At 50.3% G+C, this 21,181-nt stretch overlaps 1 protein-coding gene across 1 annotated transcript in view; it reads left to right on the forward strand.

Annotated features, from left to right (window-relative positions):
* Positions 1-763: 763 nt before the first annotated feature.
* The window catches only part of LOC131941379 (uncharacterized), a 96,540-nt gene continuing 76,122 nt past the window's right edge, over positions 764-21,181 (forward strand). The window contains exon 1 of the mRNA XM_059300623.1: positions 764-1,313. Within this exon, the coding sequence (XP_059156606.1) occupies positions 1,295-1,313 (19 nt within the window). The 5' untranslated portion in view covers positions 764-1,294. The remainder of the gene's footprint in view (positions 1,314-21,181) is intronic.

Consider the following 21,181-nt stretch of genomic DNA (forward strand, 5'->3'; position numbering starts at 1 on the left):
CCAAGGGGGACAACCAAAGAAATACAAAAAACAGAACAATCCAAGAAGAGTTACGGAGAATGATTTTTCAGATTGAGACATTTCATTTGGAGGGGGTTGGAGGGGGTCGTTGGGGGTTGGAGGGGGTTGTTGGGGGTTGGTGGGGGTTGGAGGGGGTTGGAGGGGGTTGTTGGATTATAAATGTCGCCTGCCGGGATTTAGAAAATGTTTTATTTTGATTGGTTGTGTTGCCTGATATAACTTTATAAAATCTTTTTAATTTGCCTGATTAGTTTATTACCTTTATAGGCTTAGTAGTTGAACGTTCTACTGATTGGTACAGTAAGTAGTAAATATTCTAACAATTTGTTATTGGAAATAACTTGTTCGTTGAATGGCCAGTCAAACTTTGTGTTTGGTTTAACTTGAGGGTTAGAGTTAGAAGATTGTGTTCACGTGACACGTAACGTGATGACTATTAACGTGATCCGTAACGTGATGACTATTGACGTGATCCGTAACATGATGACTATTGACGTGATCCGTAACGTGAACACTATTGACGTGACCTCTAGAGCCGAGGGAGTGCTCGTACAACGACTCAGGGGGGACAACAAGATGTCTAGATGAGCACTAGATTAGCTCCCGTCCCGAGGTACGGCTTAGAGGGGCCGCGCGAGCAGGGGGGGGGAGGCTTGCACCGCTCACCTTCCCGCCACGGGGTGAGCAGACGAGAGATGCTATCTGAGAGGACTGGAGTGATTGTTTGCTCCTGCCTAACGGTGTCCTCGCTAAGTCCAGCACCACGTCGAGGGCGCCAGGAGCCTAGACAACACCCTCATCAGATCGTTGCCATTGTCAGATTCATTAATTGCACGTGGATTTAACGAATTCATTAATGTAATTAGAGTCGTGTCAGTATCAGCACCACGATGTGTAGTGGATGTTGTAGTTCATCTCTAGTACAGTTCGTCGCACTGTGCTGCTTACGTTTGTGGTGTTGATGTGTGTTTACAATTTGTTTTGAGTTGGATTAAAACTTGTGAGTCGCGAGTCAGGGAGGACGTTGTAGTTTCTCTGGGTGAGCACCAGCGCTGTTCACGTGTTTTGTTCGTGAGTTCTAGGAGAGCTGAAGCTTCATTACACGGTGCACAGTGGCGTACTGCAGGTGGTGCCGTGTCAGGTACTAGAGTACTCATACAAGTACTCATACAAGTACTCATACAAGTACTCAGCAGAATCGAGTACTCGACCAGCTGTCAATGAAGACGTCAGATCACGTGACATTTGATTGAAGGATTAACTGCAAGAGAAAATGGCGTCAATCATAACATGTAAGTACTTTTTCTGAGATACCTCACTTCTACTCTAAAACACCTCACTCCCCTAAAACACCTCACTCCCCTAAAACACCTCACTCCCCTAAAACACCTCACTCCCCTAAAAAAACCTCACTCCCCTAAAACACCTCACTCCCCTAAAACACCTCACTCACCTAAAAAAACCTCACTCCCCTAAAACACCTCACTCCCCTAAAACACCTCACTCACCTAAAAAAACCTCACTCCCCTAAAACACCTCACTCCCCTAAAACACCTCACTCACCTAAAAAAACCTCACTCCCCTAAAACACCTCACTCCCCTAAAACACCTCACTCCCCTAAAAAACCTCACTCCCCTAAAACACCTCACTCACCTAAAAAAACCTCACTCCCCTAAAACACCTCACTCCCCTAAAACACCTCACTCCCCTAAAACACCTCACTCCCCTAAAACACCTCACTCACCTAAAAAAACCTCACTCCCCTAAAACACCTCACTCCCCTAAAACACCTCACTCCCCTAAAAAACCTCACTCCCCTAAAACACCTCACTCACCTAAAAAAACCTCACTCCCCTAAAACACCTCACTCCCCTAAAACACCTCACTCCCCTAAAACACCTCACTCCCCTAAAACACCTCACTCACCTAAAAAAACCTCACTCCCCTAAAACACCTCACTCACCTAAAAAAACCTCACTCCCCTAAAACACCTCACTCCCCTAAAACACCTCACTCCCCTAAAAAACCTCACTCCCCCTCCCCTGTAAAACCCCTACATTTTGAGCCACATCACATTATTGGACTCTGGTACTTTAACCCACACAACGATTGCACCAAGACTCTATGACCTCCATCATCTGACAGTGTGCTTTGTTAAACCTTAACGTTAACGTTTAACCTGACGCTTAACCTGACACTTAGGTTTAGCATCAATCTGCGTTAACTTTCATACACTCATCAATATTACACTGTTAAAATATTGACATTTCGAATCTGATTATAACAATATTGAAAGTCTCACGACTCAGTCAGTGCAACCCTAGCCACAAGGTTGGGCTATGGTTGACACTTTAAACCTGCAACCATAGCCACAAGGTTGGGCTATGGTTGACACTTTAAACCTGCAACCCTAGCCACAAGGTTGGTCTATGGTTGACACTTTAAACCTGCAACCATAGCCACAAGGTTGGTCTATGGTTGACACTTTAAACCTGCAACCCTAGCCACAAGGTTGGGCTAAACCTGCACATACCGCGATGTAGACTCACATTTTGTTTCACGCAACCAGCAACATTTATAGGACGGGTACCTGCCTTGATCAACCAACACAAGACCACAAAATTGGTCCCAACAAGACCACAAATTTGGTCCCAACAAGACCACAAAACTGGTCCCAACAAGACCACAAATTTGGTCCCAACAAGACCACAAAACTGGTCCCAACAAGACCACAAAACTGGTCCCAACAAGACCACAAATTTGATCCCAACAAGACCACAAAACTGGTCCCAACAAGACCACAAATTTGGTCCCAACAAGACCACAAAACTGGTCCCAACAAGACCACAAAACTGGTCCCAACAAGACCACAAATTTGGTCCCAACAAGACCACAAAACTGGTCCCAACAAGACCACAAAACTGGTCCCAACAAGACCACAAAATTGGTTCAGCCCACCAATGGTGTAACGAGCCGATGCGTGAGTGTGAGTGTGAGTGTGAGTGTGAGTGTGAGTGTGAGTGTGAGTGTGAGTGTGAGTGTGAGTGTGAGTGTGAGTATGAGTGTGAGTGTGAGTGCACCCTCAAGACACGAGTGAGTGAAATCAAGCTCTATACACGCTGTGAGTGTCTGCTGATGATCTCAGTGCTCGCCCTTGTGCGGCGCTAGAGCCACTTAAGGGGGGGGGCAACTGGCTCAGAGGGGAGAGCAGGGCAGAATACAGGGCACAATACAGGGCAGGATACAGGAATGTGCTACAACAGCTTTAGTTCCGTACATGGTTTTGCCCAGAACTGTTATACTGTGAATCAGATCCAGAACTTTAAAACTGTTATACTGTGAATCAGATCCAGAACTTTAAAACTGTTATACTGTGAATCAGATCCAGAACTTTAAAACTGTTATACTGTGAATCAGATCCAGAACTTTAAAACTGTTATACTGTGAATCAGATCCAGAACTTTAAAACTGTTATAATGTGAATCAGATCCAGAACTTTAAAACTGTTATACTGTGAATCAGATCCAGAATTTTAAAACCGTTATACTGTGAATCAGATCCAGAACTTTAAAACCGTTATAATGTGAATCAGATCCAGAACTTTAAAACTGTTATACTGTGAATCAGATCCAGAACTTTAAAACCGTTATACTGTGAATCAGGTCCAGAACTTTAAAACTGTTATACTGTGAATCAGATCCAGAACTTTAAAACTGTTATACTGTGAATCAGGTCCAGAACTTTAAAACTGTTATACTGTGAATCAGATCCAGAACTTTAAAACTGTTATACTGTGAATCAGATCCAGAACTTTCAAACTGTTATACTGTGAATCAGGTCCAGAACTTTAAAACTGTTATACTGTGAATCAGGTCCAGAACTTTAAAACTGTTATACTGTGAATCAGATCCAGAACTTTAAAACTGTTATACTGTGAATCAGATCCAGAACTTTAAAGCTGTTATACTGTGAATCAGATCCAGAACTTTAAAACTGTTATACTGTGAATCAGGTCCAGAACTTTAAAACTGTTATACTGTGAATCAGATCCAGAACTTTAAAACTGTTATACTGTGAATCAGATCCAGAACTTTAAAACCGTTATACTGTGAATCAGATCCAGAACTTTAAAACTGTTATACTGTGAATCAGATCCAGAACTTTAAAACCGTTATACTGTGAATCAGATCCAGAACTTTAAAACTGTTATACTGTGAATCAGATCCAGAACTTTAAAACTGTTATACTGTGAATCAGATCCAGAACTTTAAAACTGTTATACTGTGAATCAGGTCCAGAACTTTAAAACTGTTATAATGTGAATCAGATCCAGAACTTTAAAACTGGTATACTGTGAATCAGATCCAGAACTTTAAAACTGGTATACTGTGAATCAGATCCAGAACTTTAAAACTGTTACACTGTGAATCGGGTCAAGCCCCAGGGATAGACCCAAGTAATACAAAGATTTGCGCCGTTCAATTTAATATAGATAGTTATTTTAAAATTTTGTTTGTACCCCGTCCCGGGTCCCCATCCCCCAACCCCCCCCCCCCCCCCCCTCGCACTCCCGGGTCGCTTGAACCACCGGCACCATTTGTTTGAGATCCCATCCACGTGTAGCAGACGACACCTGGTACTGCACGGTTCCTGACATTTCGGCGCCGGTCTCTTCAAGCTTGCAGACACTGTCCGGTAACCGGCTAGGTCTGTTAAGCGCCGGTTGGCTGCCGGCTGCCGGCCAGCTTTCCTTTGTTGCGAGAAGGTTCTAGAAGGTTTAGGCAAACGACTGTGGCGCGAGTCAGCGCGCGGCACATGTCGTCTGCTAGGGATTACCCTGGAGTGCCGGGCTAATCGTCTGCTGATGCCAGATCTAATGCAGACTCTAGACCCACACCTACACTCACCCCTACATCCACCCCTACACCCACCCCTACACCCACCCCTACATCCGTATTTACATCAACCCCTACATCCACCTCTACATCCACACTTACATCCACCCCTTACATCCACCCCTACACCCAGCCCTACACCCACACATACACCCACACCTATTCCCAGCCCTACACCCACCGATAAACGCACCCCTACACCCACCCCTACACCCACCCCAATACACCCACCCCTACACCCACCCCTACACCCACCCCTACACCCACCCCTACACCCACCGATAAACGCACCCCTACACCCACCCCTACACCCACCCCAATACACCCACCCCAATACATCCACCCCTACACCCACCCTTACACCCACCCCTACACCCACCCCTACACCCACCCCTACACCCACCCCTACACCCACCCCAATACATCCACCCCTACACCCACCCTTACACCCACCCCTACACCCACCCCTACACCCACCCCTACACCCACCCCTACACCCACCCCAATACACCCACCCCAATACATCCACCCCTACACCCACCCTTACACCCACCCCTACACCCACCCCTACACCCACCCCTACACTCACCCCTACACCCACCCCTACACCCATCCCTACACCCAACCCTACACCCACCCCTATAAGACGTGGAACAAGTCCCTTGAGGAACTACACTTGTTGGCACAAGGCAATTATGCTTAGCAACAAATAGTCCCAGATTTTTCATTGCATAATCGTGTTGATGGCACGCGGGGGCCCATACTGGAGCAATCATGGCAGACGTGATTGGGTGTGGGGACCAAGGCTTGGCTTTAATGTCACTCGGGGGTGGAAGAGATTGCCGGCTCCTACAAAAGGCGAGGACTTCCGGCGGGGGGAGCCGCAAGAGCCGGCAGTTAAAGGAGAGTAAACAAACGTTGAGAAACAAAAAGGAAGTTTTATCTGCCCGTGCTACGTGTGATATGCCCATGATCTCAAAATCAAAATATTTCTTAATACATTTTTGTGACTTCTTTTCTTTGACTTTTTTCTTAGCAAAAACTGACTTTTTTTCTTTGACTTTTTTCCCCACGTTTTCTTTAACTTGCTTTCGCGTCTGTTTTTCCAATCAAATCTTGCGATCGAAATTTCGGGCACTTCCCAGTTAGCTAGCGCGCTGAAATTTTCAGGGAAGCTTTGTTTCCGATGACAATAAAATATTCAATTGTTATTATTACTAAATTGATCCATGGAAACATTTTATTGATCATTTTAGACCGCTATATATTTCTACACAAAAAAAAAAACGTGGGGGGGAAAAGGAACATAACCCAGTAATTGTAATTTGATGAAAACAAGGTTCGGTACTCTCCCTCTTTTGGCTTACTGAGTAGTGTTCACGTGGTGTTTGTGTACAAACAACCGGAACAACTGGTGGCCAGTATGGGGGAGACGATATGGTCGAGTGGTTGGGCACACGATTGCTAACCCACTCGACACGGGTTCAAGGCACGTGTTTTTTACGAGTTGTCTTCGTTTACCCAAAAAAAAAAGAATGCGAAAAGATAAAATCGATAGTAAGATTTTAATGCAAACAAACAGACAAAGACTAAAAAGTAGAAAATAGTTATCATTAAAAAAGTTTTAAAAAACCCACGTTTTCTGATTTACACTAAAAAGTAGAAAATAAATGCTATACATCACAACAATGCAAACGATCACTCTACTATAAGCGATGAAAAACGTGGGGCGCCGTGATTTTCTTACAGTTTCTAATACTGTTGACTCTCTACAAGCTCCCTAATAAAAGTCAATAGTATTATCTAATCAATAGTAATATACCTTATACTTCGGCGCCCCACGTTTTTCATCGCTTATAGTGATCGCTTGCATTATTGTGATGTATCGCATTTATTTTCTACTTTTTAGTTCAATCAGAAAACGTGGGTTTTTTTTTTACTTTTTTAATGATAATTATTCTTAGCAAGAACTGACTTTTTTTCTGTGTTTTTTTTTTTCCTCTGACTTTTTTTCCTACAATCAAAAGCTGGAGTGAATGATTGTAAGTTCCTTTTGACTGGTAGCAGCTAGGTTCGAGGGCTTGTTGGTAGTGGCTAGGGTCGAGGGCTTGTTGGTAGCGGCTAGGGTCGAGGGCTTTTTGGTAGCGGCTAGAGTCGAGGGCTCGTTGGTAGCGGCTAGAGTGGAGGGCTTGTTGGTAGCGGCTAGAGTGGAGGGCTTGTTGGTAGCGGCTAGGGTCGAGGGCTTGTTGGTAGCGGCTAGGGTCGAGGGCTTGTTGGTAGCGGCTAGGGTCAATGGCTTGTTGGTAGCGGCTAGGGTCGAGGGCTTGTTGGTAGCGGCTAGGGTCGAGGGCTTGTTGGTAGCGGCTAGGGTCGAGGGCTTGTTGGTAGCGGCTAGGGTCGAGGGCTTGTTGGTAGCGGCTAGGGTCGAGGGCTTGTTGGTAGCGGCTAGGGTCGAGGGTTTGTTGGTAGCGGCTAGGGTCGAGGGGTAGTGGTGTAATGGTGGCGGTGAGTACAAATAAAGGTTCGAACAGTGCCTTGAATCATGTCTGGAGAAGCATGAAAGTTTGGTTGTAGCATCCATGAGCCGTACCAACACAGGTACAGCCCATGAGCCGTACCAACACAGGTACAGCCCATGAGCCGTACCAACACAGGTACAGCCCATGGGCCGCATTTGTTGGCCCTATTTGAGAGTGTAGTTGTTTGACCCCTTTCATCAGCCCTTACCTGCCCTTGTAATCCCCCCCCCCCCCCAGACTGAGGCTCCCCCTGAGACTTGTGCTACCCCCACCGTATCAGCACATGCTAAACGACCCGTCACCCCCCCCCCTCTCCTGTAACACACACCCTTATGTTACGTACCAAACCTCAAACACGCCGTAATGTGCGTGGTGATTTACGAGGAGCAACAAACTAGGTCGTAAAATGGTTACGTCTGAGATTTCTACACGAGATGGCTCACGTTGTTAATTGTTTCATCTTTGTCGAGGCGAGCATTGAGTTCATTTCTTGCCTGTCAAAACCGGAGGTAAATCTTGGGGCTAAGAAATTCATTCGTGAGTCTGTTAGCGGACATGGGTTGAGATTCACTTCCGTACAGTTGGTCTGCTGTGGGTGTCTTTCTGTTTGGTGGTGCAGTGTTGTGTGTGGCTGTATTTGATGAAGTTGTGGTATTTGTTGTGTTTGGTGGTGCAGTGTTGTATGTATCTGTATCATCCCTTGTTTACTAAAATACTATTATGCCTGGTTCTTGCACCATGACAAAACTTGTTGAAAATGTTTCAATTTTCTATAACCTGAAAATTTATTTTTTGGCAATCCCGGAGGTATAATTAGTAGCCCGTATTTTTTCTTTAGGATAGAATAAGTGAAAGATAGAATAAATGAAATATATGAATGAAAGATAGAATGAATGAAAGATAGAATAAATGAAATATATGAATGAAAGATAGAATGAATGAAAGATAGAATGAATGAAAGATAGAATAAATGAAATATATGAATGAAAGATAGAATGAATGAAAGATAGAATGAATGAAAGATAGAATGAATGAAAGATAGAATGAATGAAAGATAGAATGAATGAAAGATAGAATGAATGGAAGATAGAATTAATGAAAGATAGAATGAATGAAAGATAGAATGAATGAAAGATAGAATTAATGAAAGATAGAATTAATGAAAGATAGAATGAATGAAAGATAGAATCAATGAAAGATAGAATCAATGAAAGATAGAATCAATGAAAGATAGAATCAATGAAAGATAGAATCAATGAAAGATAAAATGAATGAATGAAAGATAGAGTTAATGAAAGATAGAAATGTAACAGACATTCGACAGTTCTGGCTCGATATATACATTTATTTTGTCTTAGTACAGCATCCAACGTGACATCCCACATGACATCCCACATGACAGAAGAGTTTATGTACACATTTTTGGTGGTCGTCACAGTTTGGCTACACAAGTTCCAGCAAATCTTTTGTCAACAAACTAGTTCCAGAAACTTGTGTATGGCCCAACAAGTTTTACAATTTTTGTGACCCACACAAGCCCTACCACCAAGCCCCACCACCAAGCCCCACCACCAAGCCCCAGCCCCACCACCAAGCCCCACCACCAAGCCCCACCACCAAGCCCCACCACCAAGCCCCACCACCAAGCCCCACCACCAAGCCCCACCACCAAGCCCCACCACCAAGCCCCAGCCCCACCACCAAGCCCCAGCCCCACCACCAAGCCCCAGCCCCACCACCAAGCCCCACCACCAAGCCCCACCACCAAGCCCCACCACCAAGCCCCACCACCAAGCCCCACCACCAAGCCCCACCACCCACCCCCACCACCAAGCCCCACCACCAAGCCCCACCACCAAGCCCCACCACCAAGCCCCACCACAAAGCCCCAGCCCCACCACCAAGCCCCACCACCAAGCCCCACCACCAAGCCCCAGCCCCACCACCAAGCCCCACCACCAAGCCCCAGCCCCACCACCAAGCCCCACCACCAAGCCCCACCACCAAGCCCCACCACCAAGCCCCACCACCAAGCCCCAGCCCCACCACCAAGCCCCAGCCCCACCACCAAGCCCCACCACCAAGCCCCACCACCAAGCCCCACCACCAAGCCCCAGCCCCACCACCAAGCCCCACCACAAAGCACCACCACCAAGCCCCACCACCAAGCCCCACCACCAAGCCCCACCACCAAGCCCCACCACCAAGCCCCAGCCCCACCACCAAGCCCCACCACCAAGCCCCACCACCAAGCCCCACCACCAAGCCCCACCACCAAGCCCCAGCCCCACCACCAAGCCCCACCACCAAGCCCCACCACCAAGCCCGACCACCAAGCCCCACCACCAAGCCCCACCACCAAGCCCCAGCCCCACCACCAAGCCCCAGCCCCACCACCAAGCCCCACCACCAAGCCCCACCACCAAGCCCCACCACCAAGCCCCACCACCAAGCCCTACCACCAAGCCCCACCACCAAGCCCCACCACCAAGCCCCACCACCAAGCCCCAGCCCCACCACCAAGCCCCACCACCAAGCCCCACCACCAAGCCCCACCACCAAGCCCCACCACCAAGCCCCACCACCAAGCCCCACCACCAAGCCCCACCACCAAGCCCCAGCCCCACCACCAAGCCCCACCACCAAGCCCCACCACCAAGCCCCACCACCAAGCCCCACCACCAAGCCCCACCACCAAGCCCCACCACCAAGCCCCACCACCAAGCCCCACCACCAAGCCCCACCACCAAGCCCCAGCCCACCACCAAGCCCCAGCCCACCACCAAGTCCCACCACCAAGCCCCAGCCCCACCACCAAGCCCCAGCCCCACCACCAAGCCCCACCACCAGGCTACACCACCAAACCCCACCACCAAGCCCCAGCCACACCACCAAGCCCCAACACCAAGCCCCACCACCAAGCCCCACCACCTAGCCCCACCACCAAGCCCTAGCCCCACCACCAAGCCCAACCACCAAGCTCCAGCCCCACCACCAAGCCCCACCACCAAGCCCCACCACCAAGCCCCACCTCCAAGCCCCACCACCAAGCCCCACCACCAAGCCCCAGCCCACCACCAAGCCCCACCACCAAGCCCCACCACCAAGCCCCACCACCAAGCCCCTGCCCAACCACCAAGCCCCACCACCAAGCCCCACCACCAAGCCCCACCACCAAGCCCCACCACCAAGCCCCAGCCCCACCACCAAGCCCCACCACCAAGCCCCACCACCAAGCCCCACCACCAAGCCCCACCACCAAGCCCTACCACCAAGCCCCACCACCAAGCCCCAGCCACAGCACCAAGCCCCACCACCAAGCCCCACCACCAAGCCCCACCACCAAGCCCCAGCCCCACCACCAAGCCCCACCACCAAGCCCCACCACCAAGCCCCACCACCAAGCCCCACCACCAAGCCCCACCACCAAGCCCCAGCCCCACCACCAAGCCCCACCACCAAGCCCCACCACCAAGCCCCACCACCAAGCCCCAGCCCCACCACCAAGCCCCACCACCAAGTCCCACCACCAAGCCCCACCACCAAGCCCCACCACCAAGCCCCACCACCAAGCCCCACCACCAAGCCCCAGCCCCACCACCAAGCCCCACCACCAAGCGCCACCACCAAGCCCCACATCCAAGCCCCAGCCCCACCACCAAGCCCCACCACCAAGCCCTACCACCAAGCCCCACCACCAAGCCCTACCACCAAGCCCCACCACCAAGCCCCACCACCAAGCCCCAGCCCCACCACCAAGCCCCACCACCAAGCCCCAGCCCCACCACCAAGCCCCAGCCCCACCACCAAGCCCCAGCCCCACCACCAAGCACCAGCCCCACCACCAAGTCCCACCACCAAGCACCACCACCACCAAGCCCAACCACCAAGCCCCAGCCCCACCACCAAGCCCAACCACCAAGCCCCAGCCCCACCACCAAGCCCAACCACCAAGCCTCAGCCCCACCACCAAGCCCCACCACCAAGCCCCCCCACCAAGCCCCAGCACCAAGCCCCACCACCAAGCCCCAGCCCCACCACCAAGCACCAGCCCCACCACCAAGTCCCACCACCAAGCACCACCACCAAGCCCCACCACCAAGTCCCACCACCAAGCCCTAGCCCCACCACCAAGCCCAACCACCAAGCCCCAGCCCCACCACCAAGCCCAACCACCAAGCCCCAGCCCCACCACCAAGCCCAACCACCAAGCCTCAGCCCCACCACCAAGCCCCACCACCAAGCCCCACCACCAAGCCCCAGCACCAAGCCCCACCACCAAGCCCCACCACCAAGCCCCACCACCAAGCCCCGCCACCAAGCCCCACCACCAAGCCCCACCACCAAGCCCCACCACCAAGCCCCACCACCAAGCCCCACCACCAAGCCCCACCACCAAGCCCCACCACCAAGCCCCACCCCCAAGCCCCACCACCAAGCCCCACCACCAAGCCCCACCAACAAACCCCACCACCAAGCACCACCACCAAGCCCCAGCCCCACCACCAAGCCCCACCACCAAGCCCCAGCCCCACCACCAAGCACCACCACCAAGCCCCAGCCCCACCACCAAGCCCCACCACCAAGCACCAAGCCCAACCACCAAGCCCCAGCCCCACCACCAAGCACCAGCCCCACCACCAAGTCCCACCACCAAGCCCCACCACCAAGCCCCACCACCAAGCCCCACCACCAAGCCCCACCACCAAGCCCCACCACCAAGCCCCACCACCAAGCCCCACCCCCAAGCCCCACCACCAAGCCCCACCACCAAGCCCCACCACCAAGCCCCACCACCAAGCCCCACCACCAAGCCCCACCACCAAGCCCCAGCCCCACCACCAAGCTCCACCACCAAGCCCCACCACCAAGCCCCCCCCCCACCAAGCCTCAGCACCAAGCCCCACCACCAAGCCCCACCACCAAGCCCCACCACCAAGCCCCACCACCAAGCCCCAGCACCAAGCCCCACCACCAAGCCCCACCACCAAGCCCCACCACCAAGCCCCAGCACCAAGCCCCACCACCAAGCCCCAGCACCAAGCCCCACCACCAAGCCCCACCACCAAGCCCCAGCACCAAGCCCCACCATCAAGCCCCTCCACCAAGCACCAAGCCCCACCACCAAGCCCCACCACCAAGCACCAAGCCCCACCACCAAGCCCCACCACCAAGCCCCACCATCAAGCCCCACCACCAAGCACCAAGCCCCACCACCAAGCCCCACCACTAAGCCCTACCACCAAGCCCCACCACCAAGCCCCAGCCCCACCACCAAGCCCCACCACCAAGCCCCAGCACCAAGCCCCACCACCAAGCCCCAGCCCCAGCACCAAGCCCCACCACCAAGCCCCACCACCAAGCCCCACCACCAAGCCCCACCACCAAGCCCCACCACCAAGCCCCACCACCAAGCCCCAGCCCCACCACCAAGCCCCACCACCAAGCCCCACCACCAAGCCCCACCACCAAGCCCCACCTCCAAGCCCCACCACAAAGCCCCACCACCAAGCCCCAGCCCCACCACCCAGCCCCACCACCAAACCCCAGCCCCACCACCAAGCCCCACCACCAAGCCCCAGCCCACCACCAAGCCCCAGCCCACCACCAAGTCCCACCACCAAGCCCCAGCCCCACCACCAAGCCCCACCACCAAGCCCCACCACCAGGCCCCACCACCAAGCCCCACCACCAAGCCCCAGCCACACCACCAAGCCCCAACACCAAGCCCCACCACCAAGCCCCACCACCAAGCCCCACCACCAAGCCCCACCACCAAGCCCCACCACCAAGCCCCAGCCCCACCACCAAGCCCCACCACCAAGCCCTAGCCCCACCACCAAGCCCCAGCCCCACCACCAAGCGCCACCACCAAGCCCCACCACCAAGCCCCACCACCAAGCCCCACCACCAAGCCCCACCACCAAGCCCCTGTGTGTTCCAATGCTTGTCTCCACTTAGCCCAACAATCCGACTGTATCTTGCCCGAATGTTGTCTCTGTAACTTCAAACGCTGCTCGGAGCTGGTCTCGCGATCTCCGCATAGCTGAACCTTCTTCTCGCCGCCGGAAGCTTTCATGCAAGCCGATCGTCCTGGGGTTCAAAGGTCAGGCCAGACACCAGACCCCCGAAAGTATTCCACGATATTGACAGGCCCTGACCCCCCTCTGGTCGGGCTGCACCCCCGGGTCGACCCACCTGCACCCGGGGGGAGGGGGGGATCGGTGGCACATGAACATGCCTGTTTGTTTTCTTCTGTTCCTTTACACTGGGGTCGTTGGGGATCGCAATAGGCAGGGGTCGTTGGGGGTCGCATTAGGCAGGGGTCGTTGGGGATCCCAATAGGCAGGGGTCGTGATGATTCAGTGACTTATCACGTGCTGTGGTGTCGGTCACCTCTCCAGGGCTGATGTAGGGGCTTGTTGTGTCGGGCTGATGTAGGGGCTTGTTGTGTCGGGGGTTGATGTGTCGCGACTGTTGTGTTGTCACATCAAAACTATCTGCCACTATCTGCCACTATCTGCCACTACACCTACTCTAATGCTCCTCAATCTACCAACATTCAGCCGCCATCTTGACGGCTAATCACGTGATTTAAGCAGACGAGTGTTTTCTCAGCCACTCCGCCATTTTGTGTCTGTTATTTGAAATCAAAGAGCGCCATCGTCCCGCTGATAAGAGCGTTAACCAGCGCTAGAAACTTTATTTTATGGCCAGAGTGTGGGCTGGGTTTCAACAGCTATCTGCGGCCATGCGGGGTTATCTGCGGCCATTCGGGCTTATCTGCGGAGCTGTCACAAAAAATTGGCCTCCTCTCGCTCTAGATGATCAGCGCGTGCGACCTTATCACGTGATAAGTGTGTTGTAAAAGCCACACAGGTGAGTTCCAGATAATCGCTAGAACTTTCTTGTGACGCTCTAGTCCACAGGCAGTGCTAGTCACAGCTAGAGTCAGTGCTAGTCACAGCTAGAGTCAGTGCTAGTCACAGCTAGTCAGAAGACAGCTCCTGGCTGATGCAATGATCCTCTTGTTGGGGGCTCTTTGACGAGGTTCTTACGACATCTGCTGGCTGAAGTAGGTCACCCTTCATAGACCAACAGGTCCCACTACATGGACCAAAAGGTCACACTACATGGACCAAAAGGTCACACTACATGGACCAAAAGGTCACCCTACATGGACCAAAAGGTCCCACTACATGGACCAAAAGGTCACACTACATGGACCAAAAGGTCCCACTACATGGACCAAAAGGTCACACTACATTTATGAACAGTCCTGGCCTGTACGAGAGAACGTCAGTGATCACAAACACACACACACATATTTTCCCCTGGGACCCGCGGTAATCCAAGGTGAAGGTCGTTGGTTCCTAGCCGACCGTCGATTGGTTTATTGTTTCAACAGCGCCGGAACTGACGATTGCGCATGCGTAGAACAGACAAAAGTCTGTGTTTGTTTTTGTCTTATCTGAGCTTGGCGGTTTATCCAAAATTTCTGAAAACTTGTTTAAAACTAAAACTACTTCTTCTTCTTCTTCGTTCTTAATTTTTAGTGTTGGAAGGGATCGAGCCTCATCTGCCTGAGGGTTGAACTCGATACTTTTTCGAATTTATCAACCATAAACTTTTTGCCAACTCGACCACGCCTCCAGCACAATACGTGTCAATTTCAGCCTGCTTTTCTTTTTGGATTTGCTTCCATAGCCTTTGTCCAACCAAGAACAAACTACAAGGCAGCAGTTGTTTGATTTTGGAGTTGTCTCTCCTAGAAGAGTGGCTGTCCCCAGCTAACGAGCCTCATCTGCCCGAGGGTTCGAACTCGAAACATTTCGGTTTAGCAACCATGAGCGTTACCGACTCTGTGATGGCATCTGACATCAAATGCGATCAGCCAATCGTCTATTGGTTGAACTACATGTGCTAGTCACATCTAACACAGGTGCTATGTTAGTCACATCTAACCAATGGTTCTAGTGGAGGGGACATCTAACGACAGACATAAACATGACAAACACACATGCGATGACAGACCGACATGAAAGACTGATGTTGTACGACAGACAGACATCCCCAAAACCCGAGACACTGGAGCTCGAATGTCGGCCATCTCCCACTTGAGGAAAGCTCAACTACAGCATCAGGTTACCTGTACGGGAGGGAGCTGGGGGGGGGACTTCTCGTGCGTAGTGCGTAGGTTAATGACCTTCAGGAGATGGGGCGAGAGGAACTGCGAGATTCGGTGTTACAGGGACAAGCAGCGACATCACCATCACGTTATAGCGACATCATCATCACGTTATAGCGACATCACCATCACGATATAGCGACATCACCATCACGTTATAGCGACATCACCATCACGTTATAGCGACATCACCATCACGTTATAGCGACATCACCATCACGTTATAGCGACATCACCACTAAGTTATAGCGACATCACCATCACGTTATAGCGGCATCACCATCACGTTATAGCGACATCATCATCACGTTATAGCGACATCACCATCACGTTATAGCGACATCACCATCACGTTATAGCGACATCACCATCACGTTATAGCGACATCACCATCAAATGTTTCTCAAGTGAACTGAAGGTATGAGAGGCCAAACTGGCAAGTCTGTGTCGCACAAGGTGGTGTGTGTGGCCACTTTACGACATGTGTATCAGCCGCAAGGCCAGTTTTTGCCGTGATAGATGGCCAAGTATTGCCGTGATAGATGGCCAAGTTTTGCCGTGATAGATGGCCAAGTTTTGCCGTGATAGGTGGCCAGGTTTTGCCGTGATAGATGGCCAAGTTTTGCCGTGATAGATTGCCAAGTTTTGCCGTGATAGATTGCCAAGTTTTGCCGTGATAGATGGCCAGGTTTTGCCGTGATAGATTGCCAAGTTTTGCCGTGATAGATGGCCAAATTTTACCGTGATAGATTGCCAAGTTTTGCCGTGATAGATGGCCAAGTTTTGTCGTGATAGATGGCCAAGTTTTGCCGTGATAGATGGCCAAGTTTTGCCGTGATAGATTGCCAAGTTTTGCCGTGATAGATGGCCAAGTTTTGCCGTGATAGATTGCCAAGTTTTGCCGTGATAGATGGCCAAATTTTGCCGTGATAGATGGCCAAGTTTTGCCGTGATACATGGCCAAGTTTTGCCGTGATAGATGGCCAAGTTTTGCCGTGATAGATGGCCAAGTTTTGCCGTGATAGATTGCCAAGTTTTGCCGTGATAGATGGCCAAGTTTTGCCGTGATAGATTGCCAAGTTTTGCCGTGATACATGGCCAAGTTTTGCCGTGATATATGGCCAAGTTTTGCCGTGATACATAGCCAAGTTTTGCCGTGATAGATGGCCAAGTTTTGCCGTGATACATAGCCAAGTTTTGCCGTTATAGATGGCCAAGTTTTGCCATGATAGATGGCCAAGTTTTGCCGTGATAGATGGCCAAGTTTTGCCGTGATATATGGCCAAGTTTTGCCGTGATACATAGCCAAGTTTTGCCGTGATAGATGGCCAAGTTTTGCCGTGATAGCGTTATGTGAATGCCAGAAATAAACGAAAACAAACTTCTTCTGTCACAAGGGTGCTTCAGTTGTCATTAACGTAGCTATAAATAGATCGCAGGCGATGTTTACACACACAGTTTCACGCGTGAAGATGACGCTCCATTCGGGCAGATGTGACGTACATCACAAGACGTCACGTGACAGTTAGGGTAGCTCTAATCTTCAGGCGCTCACGCTCAGCAGACGACGGTGATGGACGTGCTGAGAGATGGACGATAACTGGGTCGGTGCTGCACACATTGGTGTCTGTTGGGCTCTGATGGTGTCTGTTGGTGTCTGTTGGTGTCTGTTGGTGTCTGTTGGTGTCTGTATGTTGGTGTCTGTATGTTGGTGTCTGTATGTTGGTGTCTGTATGTTGGTGTCTGTATGTTGGTGTATGTTGGTGTCTGTTGGTGTCTGTATGTTGGTGTCTGTATGTTGGTGTCTGTATGTTGGTGTATGTTGGTGTCTGTTGGTGTCTGTATGTTGGTGTCTGTATGTTGGTGTCTGTTGGTGTCTGTATGTTGGTGTCTGTATGTTGGTGTCTGTATGTTGGTGTATGTTGGTGTCTGTTGGTGTCTGTATGTTGGTGTCTGTATGTTGGTGTATGTTGGTGTCTGCATGTTGGTGTCTGTTGGTGTCTGTTGGTTTCGCATATTTTATGTACCCAGATGTCAAGTTTTGGTACAGTTTGTACAGCAGACGTTGATATCAAGCAGTGGATGTCCTGATACAATGTCCTGATACAATGTCCTGATGTCCTGATACAATGTCCTGATACAATGTCCTGATACAATGTCCTGATACAATGTCCTGAAACAATGTCCTGATACAATGTCCTGATACAATGTCCTGATACAATGTCCTGATACAATGTCCTGATACAATGTCCTGATACAATGTCCTGATACAATGTCCTGATACAATGTCCTGATACAATGTCCTGATACAATGTCCTGATATAATGTCCTGATATAATGTCCTGATACAATGTCCTGATACAATGTCCTGATACAATGTCCTGATACAATGTCCTGATGTCCTGATACAATGTCCTGATACAATGTCCTGATACAATGTCCTGATACAATGTCCTGATACAATGTCCTGATACAATGTCCTGATACAATGTCCTGATGTCCTGATACAATGTCCTGAAACAATGTCCTGATACAATGTCCTGATACAATGTCCTGATAGAATGTCCTGTCCAGATATATCTCAGCCGCCATCTTGTTAGGGTCCCACCTGGTCAGTAATCACATTGTCAGCGCCCCCCCCCCACATCTCCTACCGGAAGTACAGCCCACACTATGTATACAAATCTGCCCCACTTCGCCATTTCGTGAGGTAAACAAACATGGCTGCCAGATAAATCTTGTAGGCCGTGGATAGGATAAAGGTAAAGGAGGGGGTATAGGAGGATGGTATGAGAGGGGTTATGGGAGGGGAATACGGGAGGGGAGTGTGGGAGGGGAGTATGGGAGGGTGGTATAGGACTACCATATCCCACCACAACTACCACATCCCACCACAACTACTACATCCCACCACAACTACTACATCCCACCACAACTACTACATCCCACCACAACTACTACATCCCACCACAACTACTACATCCCACCACAACTACTACATCCCACCACAACTACTACATCCCACCACAACTACCACATTCCACCACAACTACCACATCCCATATTGTGAAACAAGACTGCGGGTAATGCTAATGTACGATGACGTATTCATCTAAATATAGCAACACTTGAGGGGCTCCTGAGTTGGTTTCGATCCAGCCCCCCAGGCAGGCAAGTGTCAGACATAAATCAAACTTCCGGTGGAGCACAATCTGACATGAAATCAATTAATTAACTGCGCTCATTTGTTTAATTAAGTTCACGGTGTGGCGGCACATACGGTAACAACATCGGCGTCAATCAGACGTGTTTCAACAACGGCATTGTTTGAGGCAATACACACAGACAAAACAGATAAATAGACAGACATTTTCTCGTGGCTCTTGAATTCCAGACCCGTGAATTCAGATTTAGCCGAGTAGTCAGGCACTAAGCACGGGTTCAATATTTAGGGCTGGCAGCTCACAGTTTGTTTTCTTTGAGGAGTCACGTGATGGTGTGTAGGGGACCCACGTGACTAGATGGAAGTGTGTGTGTAGGTATGGTGTCTTTTCGTTTGTAGGTAGATGTGTGTAGATGTGTGTACATGTGTGTAGATGTGTGTAGATGTGTGTAGATGTGTGTAGATGTGTGTAGATGTGTGTATGTGTAAGTTGTGTTTGTTGCCTATGTGTTTAGTCTCGGAGCTCCGTGTGTTTTTGTGTGACACGCTTGAATGGATGCACGTGCAACCTTCTGTCTGGCCAATCAAGAATGTCTTCATCTCCGCCATCTATGTCCGCCATCTTTGTGAACCCCGTCTTTCCGGTTGGTTGATCCCATGCCAGGCGTGAATGTAATTGAGCAGACGATAAGATCAGCTCACCAACTGGCTGGTGCACGACACCGCACGCGCGCTCAGCTTTCTCGTGGGTCCAGTATTTAAGCTCACGAGATTACCAGTATTTAAGCTCACGAGATTACCAGTATTTAAGCTCATGAGATTACCAGTATTTAAGCTCACGAGATTACCAGTATTTAAGCTCACGAGATTACCAGTATTTAAGCTCACGAGATTACCAGTATTTAAGCTCACGAGATTACCAGTATTTAAGCTCACGAGATTACCAGTATTTAAGCTCACGAGATTACCAGTATTTAAGCTCACGAGATTACCAGTATTTAAGCTCACGAGATTACCAGTATTTAAGCTCACGAGATTACCAGTATTTAAGCTCACGAGATTACCAGTATTTAAGCTCACGAGATTACCAGTATTTAAGCTCACGAGATTACCAGTATTTAAGCTCACGACATTACCAGTATTTAAGCTCACGAGATTACCAGTATTTAAGCTCACGAGATTAACAGAAGACTTATTCATGGCGTTGGGTCTTATGATATGTTCGATTGAAAAAACACGGACAGGTTGCCGGCTAGTTCCTGAGTCACGTGATTCCCGCCCGCACCACCAATCAGCAGACGACTCAGACGGACGATCCACCAATCACAGAAAAACAATCCGCTTGTTGAAACAACTTGTACCTGTAGTTTTCTAAACAAGATCATTGACGCACGTGTTTGCTCACACGGTGGCGCCTGTAAACATGCCGTCAGGGGACAGAACTCACCAGCTCAGGGCAGACAACTCCAGCTAGCCCCACACTACAGACAACTTTGTTCCCCTTTAAAGCTCATCTCACGACTCAGGGGAGCTAAACTTTAGTTAAGCTCTGAGGTTTTAGGTTTTTTCTTGTAGAGATTTGAGGAAATTTTTTAGCTGTCATTCTTGGCAGTGTCGTACATTCTGTCTGGCGTAGCCGTGTCTGATAGTGCCGTGTCTGATGGTGCCGTGTGTGATGGTGCCGTGTGTGATGGTGCCGTGTCTGATGGTGCCGTGTGTGATGGTGCCGTCTCTGATGGTGCCGTGTCTGACACTCCCCGGGCTGACCTAAGCGTGTTGAAGTTCACTGCTTACAAAACAAATCAGAAAAATATTATGTCGTCACGACTAGATCAACATTTCTAATTAACTGCATCAAATGCTGGCACTAGTGTCAAGGTTGGGCCGGGTTGTGTGTTCGTGTGTGTGTGTGTCGTTTGGTTAGTGTATATGTGTGTTTGGTTAAGTGTGTGCGTGTGTGGTTTTGTTTAGTATGTGTGTGTGGTTTGGTTTTATATGTGTGTGTGTGTGGTTTGGTTTAGTATATGTGAGTGTTTTGGTTTAGTATGTGTGTGTGTGTTTTGGTTTACTATGTGTGTGTGTGTGTTTTGGTTTAGTATGTGTGTGTGTGTTTGGTTTAGTATGTGTGTGTGTTTTGGTTCAGTGTGTGTGTCTTGCACGTGTGGCTAGTATTGTGTGTGAGTACAACAAGACGTGTCCCATGTCCTACACACTAGGTAGGTGCTGGATGCTAGGTGCTAGGTGCTGGGTGCTAGGTGCTGGGTGCTGGGTGCTGGGTGCTGGGTGCTAGGTGCTGGGTGCTAGGTGCTGGGTGCTAGGTGCTAGGTGCTGGGTGCTAGGTGCTGGGTGCTAGGTGCTAGGTGCTGGGTGCTGGGTGCTAGGAGCTGGGTGCTG

This window comes from Physella acuta, unplaced genomic scaffold (genome assembly GCF_028476545.2).
Source record: "Physella acuta isolate Inbredline_101_S28 unplaced genomic scaffold, ASM2847654v3 ptg000360l, whole genome shotgun sequence".
Classification (NCBI taxonomy): Eukaryota; Metazoa; Mollusca; class Gastropoda; family Physidae; genus Physella; species Physella acuta.